The 17,783-nt window shown below is 50.2% G+C and overlaps 1 protein-coding gene across 1 annotated transcript; it reads right to left on the bottom strand.

Moving 5' to 3' along the window:
* Positions 1–13,612: 13,612 nt before the first annotated feature.
* On the bottom strand, positions 13,613–14,501 carry LOC6603828. Its single transcript, XM_002028751.2, has one exon. The coding sequence runs from the start codon at positions 14,443–14,445 to the stop codon at positions 13,717–13,719; it is 729 nt and encodes a 242-aa protein (XP_002028787.2). The 5' UTR covers positions 14,446–14,501; the 3' UTR covers positions 13,613–13,716.
* Between the last annotated feature and the right edge of the window lie 3,282 nt (positions 14,502–17,783).

Raw genomic sequence — 17,783 nt, 5'->3', positions numbered from 1 at the left:
CACTTCCTGCAGCAACTTCTCGAAATATCCCCGAGGCAGAAAGTAAGCCTGGAAGCTGGAAGAGAACTCTTTCCACGTTCTCCACTGCCGATTGTTCGCCACGAACCACATCAGCGCCCGTCCTTTTAGCAGCTCCGGCATCGCCCTAGGGATCAGATCCGGATCCAGACCGTATGTCTCGGCGGACCACTCGACCTGCTCCAAGAACTCGAGAGGCTTCGTCGTACCGTCGAACCGGAACGACCACTCTCTCACCTGTTTCGCCACTCTAGCGTAGTCCAGGTGTGCTGGCCGTGTGGTGGCTGGTTCGACTCTCTCCCTCTCGGCTTCTCGGCTTCGATCCCTTCCTGGGTGACGGGGCCTGCTAGGCGTTCCTGTGTGTGAGCGTTCCGGTATGGGCACTGAGAGACTCGCTATCAACTCTCTTTGTATATCGACTGGGGACCTCCACAGCGCAGCCGCGGCTGCGCCGGGTGGGGGCGCCAGGTGCTCGTACGCGGCTTGTTTATCGTCCGCCCGGGGTGTCGGCGAGGACCTGTTCGCCCGACACTCCCACACCTCTATCAGATCGGCCCACTCTGCCTCATCCTCGTGTTCCCTCATCCATTCCTTAAAGGTTCTTCTCATTTCGTCCACGGTACCCTCCAACCTCACGCCGAAGGCGTGGCCGCATTGGACAAGCTCCTCCTTTCTCAACCGATGGATCCATTGTCCCTTCCCCATTCTCTCGTCTATACTCTCCCTCCCTTTGTCCTATTATTTGTCGTTGTAGGCCCCACGTTGGGCGCCAGTTGTAACGAACCTGCTTTTTGGGCCCGCTTGAGTTTGCTGGGCTTGCTCAGCGGTCGGCAGATTCGCAGCAACGTATTTTTATTGTTGCCCCCAACGACAAATGATAAGACTTTCCTTTTCTTTGTATTTGAATTTCGCTTTATTCGCAATTCTATTAGGACTTAGGGCTAGGTGTTACAGTTTCTCTTAACTACCGATCTCCACCACGCGGGGGGCTCTCGTCGGGTGTGGCAGCGTCGAGGCTATTGATTGGGGCAAGTTGACCTCCGCTATTGCTTTGGTCCGCCACTCGAATCCGCACTCCACGTCTCGCACTCCCCTCCTAGCTTCCACCGGCGTACGGGGATCTTTACTTAATTTAGACTTACTCTGGGGGGGCAGGCGGGGCCTGTCTGCCTGCTGCTACACTTCACTACACTTCTTTGTTTCGTACCGAGTATCACTCTTGCGTTTCGACCGGGTCTCAACGTGCGCGCGCGCTTACTTATCCGCCGCCGCCTCCTTTTATAGCCCCTTGCCAGGCCCCGGCTCGGCGTCGGTAGTTTTCCATCGCCGTCTCCTGGTTTCCACGGCCTTCGTAACGGGGCCTGGCCGGCGGCGTGATCCCGTGCCCTTATTTGGTCATGCGCCAAATTACTGCTGGCCCGATCCCGCCGTTTCCTTTGCCTCTCTTGTGTCTCTCTCTCCGAGAGCAGGGCACTTCCCCTCTCGAGGCCCTTGGCCTCTTCGCCGCGTCCGGATAACCGGGGGCATCTGGCCTGACCTTCGCCTTATCCGGCCGGCCGTCAGCTTTTATGCGACTGTGCCTTGGGTCGCACTCGGCCTGTGGGAACCATGGTTCCTCACAATACATAGAAAAATCAAAATCCGACAAAATGATCGAAGCAGCGTACGTCAGACCAGCGATCCGCAATGAAAATCTAAAACGAAATTAAATTAAAACTTTTTAACTGGTTTTGTTTTTTTTTCGTGTTGCTTAGTGTATTTTTCGGTAAGGTTTCAATGCATTAGAGAAATTCATGGAATGCGAGCAATGCAAGCTTAAAGCATAATTGGCAACTACGAGAACGAAAAGCTTCGAGTGTGTTTTTATCGCAATCGTTGCTCTCTCTTATCAGCAGCGGTTGGCCGCTGCGCATGCCTTTTAGAATTTTACGAATGCCGACGCAAAGCAGAAAAGGGAAATTGGGTCACTTACAGCTTCAGTACAGTGGTCCCTCGCTGAAAGGCGCCTTTCGTTGTGAAGCTGTGGAAACAGCTAAAAAAGGGGGGGATATTTGAAAGGTTTGGGGTATTTTTTTTTCTAATTTTATTATTTTCAACCATCAAAATAAATTAAGTTTTAGGAACTTTCGCGCTCACGGCTATCGATGCAGCACTGCCTCGGAGTTAATGAAAGTAACATAGGAATAGCAGGGCTCAGAAGGAACCAAAAAAGAAGGAAAATGGAAGCTACACTATGCTACAAAATATTGGACCGGATCCGTAACGGCTTCTTCTAGTTAGTTAGCGGAGCACGAGGGGAGGGGGGGTGATCTCTATGCCCTCTATGCATCACACTACAAGGCGCATGGGGCCTGCGCGTAGGTTATGTATGGCCAATAACCATACAGAATATGCATAGATGTGCCAGTTCATACAACGAAAGCGTCACACACTGGCTAGCGCGTTCAGTACCCCAGAGTGACGTCATCATGAGAGAGAGAGAGCGCAGAGAGAACATCTTTGCATGTGTTAGTACACACGCAATATGTTTCGACAAAAATATGTGATTGTATGCTTTTTCAGATTTTTCAGTACTTGAACTCTCTCAGGTCTGGTTCTGTTTTGCCACCAGCATGTTTTAGTGTATGGGTGCACATGCATTCTCACGTACTTTGCGTGTGTGTGTTTACTATTGCTTGCCGCTAGAACTGAAATTTGAGTTTGATTCTTGTTTTGGGTCTTTTGATGGTCTGACCTACCGCCACAAAATAAATGAAGAATGGGCAGGGGGTTGGGGTATGGTACACTAGGGCGCGGGAAATAAAATAAAAGCTGTTATTTGTTTGATTTATACCACAACAGTATTATAATAATATAATTACACATTTATTTCCTTATTTCAAACAGGATTATTATAAATTATAAAAATTATGCAATTATGCAATTATGCAAATTATGCAAAATATAATTGCACATTTATTTCCTTATCTTAAGCAGGTTTATTATAAATTATAAAAATTATGAAAACGCAGTCGGTTCTCGACTTTTTTGTTTATTATAACTAAAACAATGATGTATCTAAATATACAATATAAGAAAATATAGATATATACTTAAATAAATATGCATAAATATAAATGGAATTGGTTTTACATATATTTCAAATCAATTGTCAATTGCGCGCTTTCCGACAGGAAAAAAATTTAGATGCCGGTCGCACCTTGAATACTCTCATGGACAATACCCATACATTTTCTAATTCAATTATAAAGACAACATTAAGACAACAGTAATTTTACCCTCATGCAATATACGAATGTAATAATCTTTAATATTTATGTACATGCTATGCTATGACATGCATCGATAATTGGCACAAGGTTATTGCATGCGATATGCCCGAGCACCATAGCAATAACCTAACCTGGATCTGTACTGTCCAGCCGCAACCGTTACAATATGATAACGCACACAGACAACTATGAATTGCTGAGGAGAATAGAAATGCTTAAAGAGGGCGAGAATATTTTGACTATAGAAAAATTGCAAATTGTTAGGAACAAAATCATGGAAAACGTCAGTAAGGCATATCACACCAATAGTATAGTCTCTTACAATGATTTGCGCACAATGTATGTTACGTTCGAAAACGTCTTTAGGCGAATCTTTGCCCAAAGTAATAAGATCAATGTATTTAATGCAAAACTAGCTCCTAAATTCTTGAAGGCAACTGTAGTTCGAAAGTTTGGTAACCACTGTTATGAATTAGAAGAAGATGGTATACTGATAGGAAAGTTCCATGCCAAAGACCTACAGAAATGCGTAACTTAAAGGATGACCGTTTTTCAGCTTATTTTGAGCAAGTAGGGCGAAGCGTAATGGTCTGGCACTTAATCCAGATAAATGTAAATGTGTAATTATATACAAGAAGCAACTAAATACGATGGCCTATCCAAAACTTGAAATCGAAGGAAAACAAATTAATTACGTAGATCATGTGGAAAACTTAGGATTAACACTTAACAATACGCTTTCTTGGAGTAGCCAAGTAGTGAAAGCTACTGGTAGAACATATAGTCTACTAAGAAAACTCGCACCAACACAAAAATACCTACCAGATATACTCAAACTAATGATAGCTAAGACATATTTGACACCCACCTTATTCTATGGTATTGAAATATTTGGAAATTGTGACGCTGAATCTCAAAAAAAACTAAAAGTAACATTTAACAACATTGCCCGCTACATATATAATAAGAGACGAACCGATCATATCTCAATCTTAGCAAGACAAATATTCAAAATGGATTTAAAGACATGGATAGGGCACAGAACAATTATTTTTCTACATCGAATAATCTATACCAGACAGCCGAGCTACTTATATGATAAATTAACCTTTGCTTCATCAAATAGAACGTTGAATCTGGTAACCATAAGGTACAAACTTGCCAATTCAGGAAAACAATTTTTAACAAATGCTATTCGGTTATGGAATGAGTTACCTTTCAATATTAAAAATATTAGTAGAGCAACGCAATTTAGGGATAAATTAGAAAAACACTTGATAAACCCATAAAAAAAAAAAATAAAATAAATAAATAAATAAATAAAAATAAATAATAAAAATAATAATAATAATAATAATAAAAAAATAATAAAAAAAAAAAATAAATAAAAAAAAAAAAAACTTAGAATTAGTATTAGTATTAATAATACAAATATTAGTCATAATAATAAAAATATTAGTCATACCAAAAATGTTAGAATAAAAAAATCATTCTGCTTAAAGCATACATTTACATACATATGTGAACTCCATGTGACTAGCGCATTAACATAAAGTAGGAATACTGTCGCGTTAGGAATATATATACAAATAAATACAAATATGTACAAATACATATGTAGAACAGCTTAAAAATAACCTGTGATGTGATGGCAAATATTTGGATTGACTTATTTTTGTGCACATTGCTGTAGCTTATCTGCAAGCATTGGAATAAATGGGAATAAAGAGAAAGCTTTTGACGGGAGAGCGAGCTTTGAGTTATCGTGGTGGGTTATCTAGGCCTTGTGCTTTAGAGCGTGCGGTTAGAATGGGATCAAGAGACAAAATCAAAGCTCAAGCGTTGGATCATTCGATCCATAGAACTGAATTGTGAAAGGGAAGTTTGGTGGAACGGCAAGATAAAAGAAAAGAAAAGGTTATACACGTGTTTAAAAAAAACGAGGGGGAACGTTGTGAGTTGCTGCGGAGACTGCAACTCTACATTTATACCCGATACTTAGTCAGTATGGCTCTTTTCCGGCAGACGCCGCTTATATTGAACGACACGACAAAGAGTGCGTGCGAGAGAGACAGAAAATCAGTCTGAACGTGTCGTCGGGCGCTGCGTAGCCAATGCAAATTGATTTGTAGAGCAACGATGTTTGGGATCCAGACTTCTGTGATAGACATATCACTGCTACAAAAATATTTCAAAACTTTGCCCCGGCCACTTCCGCCCCCACAAAGGGTGAAAAAAACAATTTCATTTTTTCTCGCCCTGTCTCTCTCTAACACACACGTAGCATAGGCGGCTTTGCTTAGAGTAAAACATTAGCGCCTAGATCTCAGAGACTATAAAAGCTAGAGCAACCAAATTTGGTATCCACACTCCTAATATATCGGACCGAGACGAGTTTGTTTCAAAATTTCGCCACACCCCCTTCCGCCCCCGCAAAGGATGCAGATCTGGGGATATTCATAAATCTCAGAGACTATTAAGGCTAGAGTAACCAAATTTGGTGTCCGCACTTCTGTTAGATCTCACTATAAAACTTATATCTCAAAATTTCGCCCCACCCCCTTCCGCCCACTCAAAGGACGAGAATCTGTTGCATCCACAATATTGCAGATTCGAGAAAACTAAAAATGCAGAATCATAGATAATGACCATATCTATCTGGTTGCTGAATCTGGATCAGATCGGATCATTTTTATAGCCAAAAGGAACAAATCAATTTGCAGTGGCTACGCAGCGCCCGACGTCACGCTCAGACTGATTTTCTGTCTCTCTCGCACGCACTCTTTGTCGTGTCGTTTAATATTAGCGCCGTCTGTCGGAGGAGAGCCATACTGACTTAGTATCGGGTATAACTGTAGAGTTGCGGTGTCCGCAGCAACTCACAACGTTCCCCCTCGTTAACTTTCAAATCGATAACTTACTTTTAAATGTAATCAACATTTTTTTAGCTATTGTGCATTGTGCACAAAGTAATTAATAATTCATGTACTTGCGCGATATTGGCTGTTCTCCTGGCACAGGTTCTGTGAAAACAATGTCAATGTTCTTTATTTACCACGCGCATAACACATATTATTAATTATTTAAACACTGCACTTACCTGATAATAATAATAATCACAGCACTTAATTTCGCTTCGTTTTCGCACAATTTGACGATTGGAAATAGAAAATGCAGAGTGAAGAAAGAACGAGGGGGAACGTTGTGAGTAGCTGCGGAGACCGGGGCTGAGGGACAGAATGAATCTGATCTCTCAGCTTTATTTTACGTGGCGGTTCCTCAGGGAGGGATTTCAACCACGGCGTCTAATGTTTATTTGCAGCTTAGCCTCTATTAGTGCGATATATTTACATATATCACGCCATCACGCACCACCGCTACATACGCAGGAACCTGGTACAATGCGCCAGTTAGCGCCCCTAAAAAGAAGCTATAGCTATGTACATAGCGACTCTTCTGGTACCAATTGAAAGTATCCTGGTCGGGCATACAATCCCCCTTGGTGAGGGGCGAGGTGTATCTAACACGTCTTCCGATCTATGGGTCTCGGCACCCGGTTGAGAGCGCAACTCCACGAGGAGCCTAGCGGCTCTCCCCGCGTAACGTTTGGGTATCAACCACAGCCACCACGATACTCCCACTAGGGGGCCGACCTCAATGTGCAGCCTTGGAACTGCACAACCCGTGGTACCGATCTTAAGGACTCAGCTCGATCCTCCCTTTTAGCCCCGACCGGCCTGGATAGGGAATCCACCCAGCCCGTGCGCCGCTTGCGCATTCAGCAGCTGTTGTCGCCTGGAGAACGCCAGTCCGGCGAACCTGTCGAGAGTCCGCATTCTCTCCTGAGAAGCCGTCACATCGGAGAAGGTCCAGTCGCCATCCGTGTACTGCACTCCAAGTCCATCGAGGTCTCGCAAGTCTGTATAGAGGGGACAAGCACATAGGAAGTGCTGCCAATCCTCGCGTTCTGCGCCGCATAGACATGCTGGCGTGTCGCTAAGGCTTCTTCCATGCAGAAATGCATTGAGCGATCCGTGGCCCGTCAGCAGGAACCCAGCGCGCAGCGTGAAGCCAAACCTTCGTTCGCTGTAGACGAAGCCTGCGTTCGGGATGAAGCGGTGCGTCACCCGTCCTGGGGAGTCACCATCATCCCATCTGCGTTGCCACTCGCACAACAGGTCTTCGTCTAGTCGCGCCATCTTCTGCTTCCAGCTAAGATTTGCCAAATCTTCGCCGTACAGCCAATCGCTCTCCTCCAGCGGGTAGTCACGCTTTAGTTTGAAGCTGATTGCCAGGCGTCTGGCAACCAGATCAAACGGGGGGGCTCCAGCTAGTACTTGCAGCGCCATGGTGGACACTGTTCGGCATACCGGTAGGCATCCAATCAGGACGATCCTTTGGCACGCAAGCAGATGCCTCCTGGCAACCACTTGCGTCGTCGTCACGACAGACCAAACCGAGGCACCAAATAGTGCACAGGGCACCATGAGTCCGGCATATATTGTCCGCTTTGCGCGGGGACTGAGTCCCCAGTCGACCCGCAGTACGCGCGACAATGCCCCTACGACTCCGGTCAGCTTATCACGCAAGCCCGTGATGTGCGGGAGAAAACTCAACCGCTCGCCGAACGTGATGCCTAGGTACCGATACTTGCGCTTATATGGCAGGCTTGCTCCAGCAAACCGTACCACTGGCGGCCGTCTAAGTATGCCTTTGAGCAGCATGATCGCCGTCTTGCTAGTTGAAACGGCAACGCCGACTTCAACTCCCCAAGCGCCTACGATGGACATTAACTCACCTCCTTTTTGTTCGAGCTCTGATCGGGCATTCCCTTCGATGAGGAGGAGCAAGTCGTCAGCATACGCGCTGAGCGCACCAAGGGGCTCTAAGCGCTGGAGCAACACGTCCATTAAGATGTTCCATATAAATGGACCACTTATGGACCCCTGCGGGCAACCTCTTGTCACCGGAACAGTGGCTACTCCATGTCTACTGACGATGCTCGCACTCCGGCCGGAGAAGAAACTTCGCCACAAGCTTGCTTCTCGGCATCCCAGCTCAAGGAGGCGGCGTAGTGCAGCATTCCACTCAACGTTGTCGAAGGCTCCCTTGAAATCCACGAAGACTCCGAGCACGTATTTCGACCGGCTGGCCGAAACAGTACTCACGACGTGTTTCCAAGCATCCTCCACACAACGTCCTTGGCGAAAGCCAAATTGCCATCTGCAGCCATCCGGAATGGTGTCCTTCAGACGATTCACCATGATGCCCTCAAGCACTTTGCCCAGCACTGGCAACAGACAGATACCCCGATATGAGGTAGGATCGGTCCGGTCCTTATCGGGTCCCTTCAGGAGTGGAACCACCCTGGGATGCTTCCATTCCGTTGGGAAATACCCTGTCTCCAGGCAGCGGGAATACATCGCTGTCATGTGCTGAGGGATGGCACGCAACAATGCCTTGCAAGTGGCACCTGTGATGCCGTCCATGCCGGGAGAGCGTCTGCTCTTCAACCTGGCGACGCATGCATCAACCTCGAAAGCTTCGAGGGCCGGTGGAGCCTCGATCGGGATGGCAATGTGTGCATTCGTCTCCGCAACAGGAAAGAAGTTGCTAAGGAGCACACCCGCACAGTCGCGCCATGTTGCGACCAGCCTACCATCCGTTCGAAGGCATCCAATCTCCGTGCTCTTTTTGCGGCCTCGGCAAATCCTGTAGACGTGCCCCCATGGAGCATCTCTGTTCTCTCCCACGAAGCGTCGCCAGTTGTCTTCCTTCGATCTCAGGATGAGCTTCTTGTACTGCGCTGAGGAGATCCTCAACGCGAGCACAAGTTCCTCTGCTGCGTCGGTCTCATGCCGACGAGCGTCCTGGAGCCTTCGCCTCAGTCTCCTGACCTCTCGGCGTTTGGAGTGTAGTTCGGCAGTCCACCAAACTACTTTTCTCGCGGCTCTCGGTGTGCTGCGTCCCAGCACTCTGTCGCACACACTGTGCACTACAGAGCGCAGTGCACACACTTGGTTGTCCAACGGCGATTCGGCGATGTCTTCCGGTAATTCGGCAATCTCCCTTACCACTTCCTCCTCGAACAATCGCCAGCGCGCATTGGAAAGCTTCCATGACGGCACAGGAGCAATGGGCTCAACTGTGTCGTTCGGGTCAGTCGTCACCACAACATGGATCATGTTGTGATCGCTGGTGCCCCATTCCTTCACTTCCCAATCGTATGTGGCCCACATAGTCGCAGCTTGGTTGACGATTGTCACATCGATATCGCTTTGGCCTCTACGGTTATCGAATGTAAACACCCGACTGGCTTCATTGAGCACGCCGGCTCTCATCTCGGTTATCCACTCAGACAGCAGCTCACCCCGTGCATAGTTAGCTTGCCCCCGATTGTGTTCGGAGAGCTTGCTAAACCACGCTGGGGATACTGCGTTCGCGTCGAGCCCAAAGATGACAGGAGTGCGGCTGCCCAGCAGCAGCACCGCATCTAAGTACCTGAGGTACGGCGCCAAGTCGGTGTCGAATTGGCAGTACACGGAGCATAGGAAGATTGAGCCGAATCTTCCCGTAACTCTGACGCATACTCCAAAATCCGTGGTAAGGGTCTCCATTGGCATGCAGATGGCGTCCGGTTCGTCGACGATGATAGCAGCTTTTCCTCGGCGGTCCTGGAAAACTCGCATTCCAGAAGGAAGGCCGGTAATCCGCCCTACTCCATCGACGTACGGCTCCTGGACCTTTGCGAACTGACGGCCAGAGCTGCGCATGATGGCTCCGAGTTCCATCACAGCCGCTCGGCCACGGCCACAATTAGCTTGGATGAAGCTAAACATTAATGTCTAGCTTGCACCCTCACCAGTACCGCTCCGTAGATCGGGCATGCCGCTGACAGCATGGAATGTGCTGCAGGGTACCCCTTGAAGCGGCAGTTGCGGCAGTCCACGGGGTTGGGACACCGTGCAACGTTGTGGCCGTTCTGTCCACACCGGTGGCACACGTTCTCCTTTAGGCGACATTGCGACACCTTGTGGTCGAAGCCTGCACATCTGTGGCAGGCGTATGTTCTGACCAAGGAGCGGCAGCGGCATCTAAACCACTTGATGTATACGCATTCGCGCAACGCCTCCTGTGCCTTTGCGTCGACCTCTAGCGTCACGTTGATCGTGGCGCCGTCGGTGACCGACCAGGGTTTACTGCCCAGGTGAACCGACTTTTTGAACTCCGCGGCAGTCATGGTCTCCTCCAGGTTCTTTGTGAAGAGTTCCTCCATGAACTCTTCCGGTGTTATGGACGTGTCCACGTCATACACCACGACCTGAGGCTTGGTCTCCGGCCTCTTCTTGACCTCCAATCCTGCTTCGGTGAATTTGCTACTGGCCACTACCTTCCTCAGTTCGCTCACTGAAGGGGTGCGAATAATCGCTCCTCCGCTCTTCAGCTAGCGAACCTCGTGGACGCGGACTCCAAGAGTCGGCACCACGGTCTTCTTAACTCTCTCCACAAGCTCCTTGCTGGTCTCCTCCGGGTTTTTGCTCTTTATTAGAGCAGACCAGGTATCCCTAGGCTTTGGGATCGGTGCAGCGACGGCGCTCGGTGCGGGCAGGCCTGGGAAGGCTGTCGCATACGCAGCGGTTGTGACGGCAGTGGTGCCCGTGTGGGCAGCAGCAGCGGGTCTCGGTGGAGGCGGCATCCTTGCCCTCTCCTCCAGGCGCACCTTTTCCCCAGCCAGGGCCATGACCAACTCGTCGTACCGGTTGGTCGCGACGAGGATTTCCATTGAGGCCTCGGGCGGCATCAGCCCCTTAAGGACAGCCTTGCTCACCGCCATCCTTATCGCAGACATTTCTGCGATGATGGCCAAGTAGCCTGCCGCGACAATGTCAGTTGCCGGGCATGTGGCAGCGGTGGTGGCAGCGGTGGTGGCAGCGGTGGCGGCAGCGGTGGCGGCAGCGGTGGCGGCAGCGGTGGCGGCAGCGGTGGCGGCAGCGGCGGCAGGAGTACTGGCAGCGGTGGTGGCAGCGGCAGCGGCAGCGGCAGCGGCAGAGGTGCCTGGAGCCTGCTCAAAGGGGAGCGACGTTGGCGGCGATCTCTCGGCTGGGATCGGCCGCTCTCCAGCTAGCCCAATCCCAAGCCCGATCTTCTTGGCTCCCTGTTTGGCGGCTGAGGACTTCGGCCGACCCCGCCTGCGGGCGGGAACGCTCGACTAGCCAGGCTAGTGTCGCTGGCGTCGGCCTCCGTCTCTATTTCCATGGCCCGGCGAGTTGTGGCTTCCTCTATTGGCGTGACTCAACTAATCGGCACTTAGTGGAGACTCGAACCAACGTCTCAGCGGAGACACGAACCGAACACTCCGAACTCGAGCCAAAGCTTCGAACCAAAGCTTCGAACTCGAACGTGCTGTCGAACTATTTCGACTTGTTGTCGATCTATTCGCACTTGTTTACGAACTAGGGTTCCGCACGTGGTTGTTTTTAGCGTTTATTTTGCAAATTTTAATTTGCAAATATCTGCTCTGTTTTTTCACCAAATTAACACCCGATTTCACTCACGAACAGCGCGAACGAACACTGGCGGCCGTCTAAGTATGCCTTTGAGCAGCATGATCGCCGTCTTGCTAGTTGAAACGGCAACGCCGACTTCAACTCCCCAAGCGCCTACGATGGACATTAACTCACCTCCTTTTTGTTCGAGCTCTGATCGGGCATTCCCTTCGATGAGGAGGAGCAAGTCGTCAGCATACGCGCTGAGCGCACCAAGGGGCTCTAAGCGCTGGAGCAACACGTCCATTAAGATGTTCCATATAAATGGACCACTTATGGACCCCTGCGGGCAACCTCTTGTCACCGGAACAGTGGCTACTCCATGTCTACTGACGATGCTCGCACTCCGGCCGGAGAAGAAACTTCGTCACAAGCTTGCTTCTCGGCATCCCAGCTCAAGGAGGCGGCGTAGTGCAGCATTCCACTCAACGTTGTCGAAGGCTCCCTTGAAATCCACGAAGACTCCGAGCACGTATTTCGACCGGCTGGCCGAAACAGTACTCACGACGTGTTTCCAAGCATCCTCCACACAACGTCCTTGGCGAAAGCCAAATTGCCATCTGCAGCCATCCGGAATGGTGTCCTTCAGACGATTCACCATGATGCCCTCAAGCACTTTGCCCAGCACTGGCAACAGACAGATACCCCGATATGAGGTAGGATCGGTCCGGTCCTTATCGGGTCCCTTCAGGAGTGGAACCACCCTGGGATGCTTCCATTCCGTTGGGAAATACCCTGTCTCCAGGCAGCGGGAATACATCGCTGTCATGTGCTGAGGGATGGCACGCAACAATGCCTTGCAAGTGGCACCTGTGATGCCGTCCATGCCGGTGCGGGCAGGCCTGGGAAGGCTGTCGCATACGCAGCGGTTGTGACGGCAGTGGTGCCCGTGTGGGCAGCAGCAGCGGGTCTCGGTGGAGGCGGCATCCTTGCCCTCTCCTCCAGGCGCACCTTTTCCCCAGCCAGGGCCATGACCAACTCGTCGTACCGGTTGGTCGCGACGAGGATTTCCATTGAGGCCTCGGGCGGCATCAGCCCCTTAAGGACAGCCTTGCTCACCGCCATCCTTATCGCAGACATTTCTGCGATGATGGCCAAGTAGCCTGCCGCGACAATGTCAGTTGCCGGGCATGTGGCAGCGGTGGTGGCAGCGGTGGTGGCAGCGGTGGCGGCAGCGGTGGCGGCAGCGGTGGCGGCAGCGGTGGCGGCAGCGGCGGCAGGAGTACTGGCAGCGGTGGTGGCAGCGGCAGCGGCAGCGGCAGAGGTGCCTGGAGCCTGCTCAAAGGGGAGCGACGTTGGCGGCGATCTCTCGGCTGGGATCGGCCGCTCTCCAGCTAGCCCAATCCCAAGCCCGATCTTCTTGGCTCCCTGTTTGTATTTCTTAACAATGACTGTTGCTGTATTTGTATACACATCAAAAATGCTTGGCTGCAAAAGAGCAGCATAATGTACATAAGTTTTTACATATGTATATACGTACAAGGTATCGAAAATAGAGTATGCAAAGGTCATTCGAGTATATAAAATGTATATAGTGTTTGTAGGTAGGTATGTAGGTATGCTTGTAAAAGCATAAAGAGATATTCAAATGCTTTGTTCCGTCAAGTTTGTTCATGCAATTGACTTCAGCCGGACGCTGAGGTATTTCAGCTTTCACGCGTGTTGGTATGTATAAATATTCGGTAAATATAGGTATATATATAAATATGTGCGTATGCGGTATATGTTGGTGTAAGTATGTGTATGGGCCTTCTTCTTGGCAAGCAAAGGCGGTAAGGCACGAGCATTTGAGCCACTGAGATTACTTGGTGGTCGCTACTCTTCCCCATATTCGAGTAGATTATTTGAGGTCCATTTAGGATTGCTTCCTGCTGCCTTTCCTAGTACAGCATTATGGCGGCCTGATGCTTGTCCTTGCTTTCCGGCTCCAAGCGAAGACGGCGATCGCGGCTCTCCCGACGTCTGGCATAAAGGAGAATCGTTATGTTGAGCAGCACCACAATGGTGGAAATCACGACCAAGTAGAAGCTATAGCCCAGAGAAGCCAGCCCAGTACTATACCAGTGTTGCTGCTGGTGCTCGGTGAGAAGCACGTTGTGTATGAGATATTGGTAGAACTGCACTAGCCATGCAACAAAGGCCACAACCTGCGCTCCTGCGGCTGATATATTGGCAGTTAAAAGCAGAACCATGGTGCCGCCTCTTTTGGCTGCCGAGGCAGACTTTAGGACGGCAGCAATGGCAGCCACGGCACAGGCTAAGAGGCCAAATCCAGTGCCCAAAGTCGTAAGAAGCCAAAGCCAAAAGCTTGTGTCGCCGTTCTCAGTTCGAATAAAGGTGTAAACATCAACTGGATAGGTCCGTACTCCAAATCCGAGGTTTAGATGCTGGTTTCCATAGAAAAGGCCAAAATTGACATCGCCCTTAGCTTCTGATGAAGTGTGTCTTCGCGGGTTGGCTCGTACCCAGTGGTTTGTGGTCATGCTAACAAGTAGCAGCCCAATGGCCAGGCAACTACCAAAAAATGTGGAAAAGACTAACGCACGTGTGCGCATGCTCATCTTGATAAAACTTGTGATTACCGGGGGCAAGAGCAAGGTTTTCACCATTTAGAAATCTTCAACACGAAAGACTTGAACCTTTCCGGCTTACGGACCGAACATAAGAGTAGTCAGACTCTTTGTTGAATTTTTCTTGATTTATTTTAAGATATTAATATCTTTGTTATTTATCTTACTTATAAAAATACGGTAACATCTTTTCTGTCCACTCTTTCCTTTGGCGGCTGAGGACTTCGGCCGACCCCGCCTGCGGGCGGGAACGCTCGACTAGCCAGGCTAGTGTCGCTGGCGTCGGCCTCCGTCTCTATTTCCATGGCCCGGCGAGTTGTGGCTTCCTCTATTGGCGTGACTCAACTAATCGGCACTTAGTGGAGACTCGAACCAACGTCTCAGCGGAGACACGAACCGAACACTCCGAACTCGAGCCAAAGCTTCGAACCAAAGCTTCGAACTCGAACGTGCTGTCGAACTATTTCGACTTGTTGTCGATCTATTCGCACTTGTTTACGAACTAGGGTTCCGCTCGTGGTTGTTTTTAGCGTTTATTTTGAAAATTTTAATTTGCAAATATCTGCTCTGTTTTTTCACCAAATTAACACCCGATTTCACTCACGAACAGCGCGAACGAACACTGGCGGCCGTCTAAGTATGCCTTTGAGCAGCATGATCGCCGTCTTGCTAGTTGAAACGGCAACGCCGACTTCAACTCCCCAAGCGCCTACGATGGACATTAACTCACCTCCTTTTTGTTCGAGCTCTGATCGGGCATTCCCTTCGATGAGGAGGAGCAAGTCGTCAGCATACGCGCTGAGCGCACCAAGGGGCTCTAAGCGCTGGAGCAACACGTCCATTAAGATGTTCCATATAAATGGACCACTTATGGACCCCTGCGGGCAACCTCTTGTCACCGGAACAGTGGCTACTCCATGTCTACTGACGATGCTCGCACTCCGGCCGGAGAAGAAACTTCGCCACAAGCTTGCTTCTCGGCATCCCAGCTCAAGGAGGCGGCGTAGTGCAGCATTCCACTCAACGTTGTCGAAGGCTCCCTTGAAATCCACGAAGACTCCGAGCACGTATTTCGACCGGCTGGCCGAAACAGTACTCACGACGTGTTTCCAAGCATCCTCCACACAACGTCCTTGGCGAAAGCCAAATTGCCATCTGCAGCCATCCGGAATGGTGTCCTTCAGACGATTCACCATGATGCCCTCAAGCACTTTGCCCAGCACTGGCAACAGACAGATACCCCGATATGAGGTAGGATCGGTCCGGTCCTTATCGGGTCCCTTCAGGAGTGGAACCACCCTGGGATGCTTCCATTCCGTTGGGAAATACCCTGTCTCCAGGCAGCGGGAATACATCGCTGTCATGTGCTGAGGGATGGCACGCAACAATGCCTTGCAAGTGGCACCTGTGATGCCGTCCATGCCGGTGCGGGCAGGCCTGGGAAGGCTGTCGCATACGCAGCGGTTGTGACGGCAGTGGTGCCCGTGTGGGCAGCAGCAGCGGGTCTCGGTGGAGGCGGCATCCTTGCCCTCTCCTCCAGGCGCACCTTTTCCCCAGCCAGGGCCATGACCAACTCGTCGTACCGGTTGGTCGCGACGAGGATTTCCATTGAGGCCTCGGGCGGCATCAGCCCCTTAAGGACAGCCTTGCTCACCGCCATCCTTATCGCAGACATTTCTGCGATGATGGCCAAGTAGCCTGCCGCGACAATGTCAGTTGCCGGGCATGTGGCAGCGGTGGTGGCAGCGGTGGTGGCAGCGGTGGCGGCAGCGGTGGCGGCAGCGGTGGCGGCAGCGGCGGCAGGAGTACTGGCAGCGGTGGTGGCAGCGGCAGCGGCAGCGGCAGCGGCAGAGGTGCCTGGAGCCTGCTCAAAGGGGAGCGACGTTGGCGGCGATCTCTCGGCTGGGATCGGCCGCTCTCCAGCTAGCCCAATCCCAAGCCCGATCTTCTTGGCTCCCTGTTTGGCGGCTGAGGACTTCGGCCGACCCCGCCTGCGGGCGGGAACGCTCGACTAGCCAGGCTAGTGTCGCTGGCGTCGGCCTCCGTCTCTATTTCCATGGCCCGGCGAGTTGTGGCTTCCTCTATTGGCGTGACTCAACTAATCGGCACTTAGTGGAGACTCGAACCAACGTCTCAGCGGAGACACGAACCGAACACTCCGAACTCGAGCCAAAGCTTCGAACCAAAGCTTCGAACTCGAACGTGCTGTCGAACTATTTCGACTTGTTGTCGATCTATTCGCACTTGTTTACGAACTAGGGTTCCGCACGTGGTTGTTTTTAGCGTTTATTTTGCAAATTTTAATTTGCAAATATCTGCTCTGTTTTTTCACCAAATTAACACCCGATTTCACTCACGAACAGCGCGTGATCTCGCGGCAATTTTGATGTATTTTCCACTTGTAAAAATCACTTTTTACTTTATTCGAACGACGGTATAGCGGACCGCTTGAAAAACACGTCTGCTTCGAGTGGCAGTCAAAAAGCAACTGGGGCTGAGGGACAGGGGGCTCTTCTTCTTGCAATTTTTCTTAAGCCTCGAGCGCAATGAGTCGTGGTGTTGTCTCTCTCTCTAAAGTCCATGAGCAACCTGCCGAGCACATTCTTGTCTCTGCTTCTCTCAATTCTCGCATTGACCGACACAGCATTTTCAGATTTAATTGCTCTCCTTCCTCAATTCCTTTTTGATGTCGCTCTCTCAAATACAACAACACCGCGCCACACTCGGCGACTCTCTCTCTCTTCACAGCGTATTCTTTCTTTATTGTCACCATTTCTTAATGCCCCGCCTGCGGGCGGAAACGCTCGACGACGAGCTCGCCCCTACACTAGCCAGGCTAGTGTCGCTGGCGTCGGCCTCCGTGTCTACTTCCATTACCCGGCGAGTTGTGGCTCCCTCTATTGGCGTAACTCAACACTAAACGGCACTAGTGGAGACACGAACCGAAAAGCTCCGACCTCGAGCCAAAGCTTCGAACTCGAACTTGCTGACGAACTATCCGACTTGTCGAACTATTCGCACTTGTTGACGAACTAAAGTTCCGCATGTGGCTGTTTTTTTGCGTTTATTTTGCAAATATTAATTTGCAAATAGCTGCACTGTTTTTGCACCAAATTAACACGCGATTTCACTGGCGAACAGCGCGTGATCTCGCGGCAATTATGATATATTTTCCACTCAGTCAGTCGTCACCACAACATGGATCATGTTGTGATCGCTGGTGTCCCATTCCTTCACTTCCCAATCGTATGTGCCCCACATAGTCGCAGCTTGGTTGACGATATCACATCGATATCGCTTTGGCCTCTACGGTTATCGAATGTAAACACCCGACTGGCTTCATTGAGAACGCCGGCTTTCATCTCGGTTATCCACTC

This window comes from Drosophila persimilis, unplaced genomic scaffold, assembly GCF_003286085.1.
Source record: "Drosophila persimilis strain 14011-0111.01,24,50 unplaced genomic scaffold, DperRS2 tig00000520-arrow-pilon, whole genome shotgun sequence".
NCBI classification, from domain to species: Eukaryota; Metazoa; Arthropoda; class Insecta; order Diptera; family Drosophilidae; genus Drosophila; species Drosophila persimilis.
Note: the sequence above shows the minus strand (reverse complement) of the source record. Positions and strands in the feature narration are given on the sequence as shown.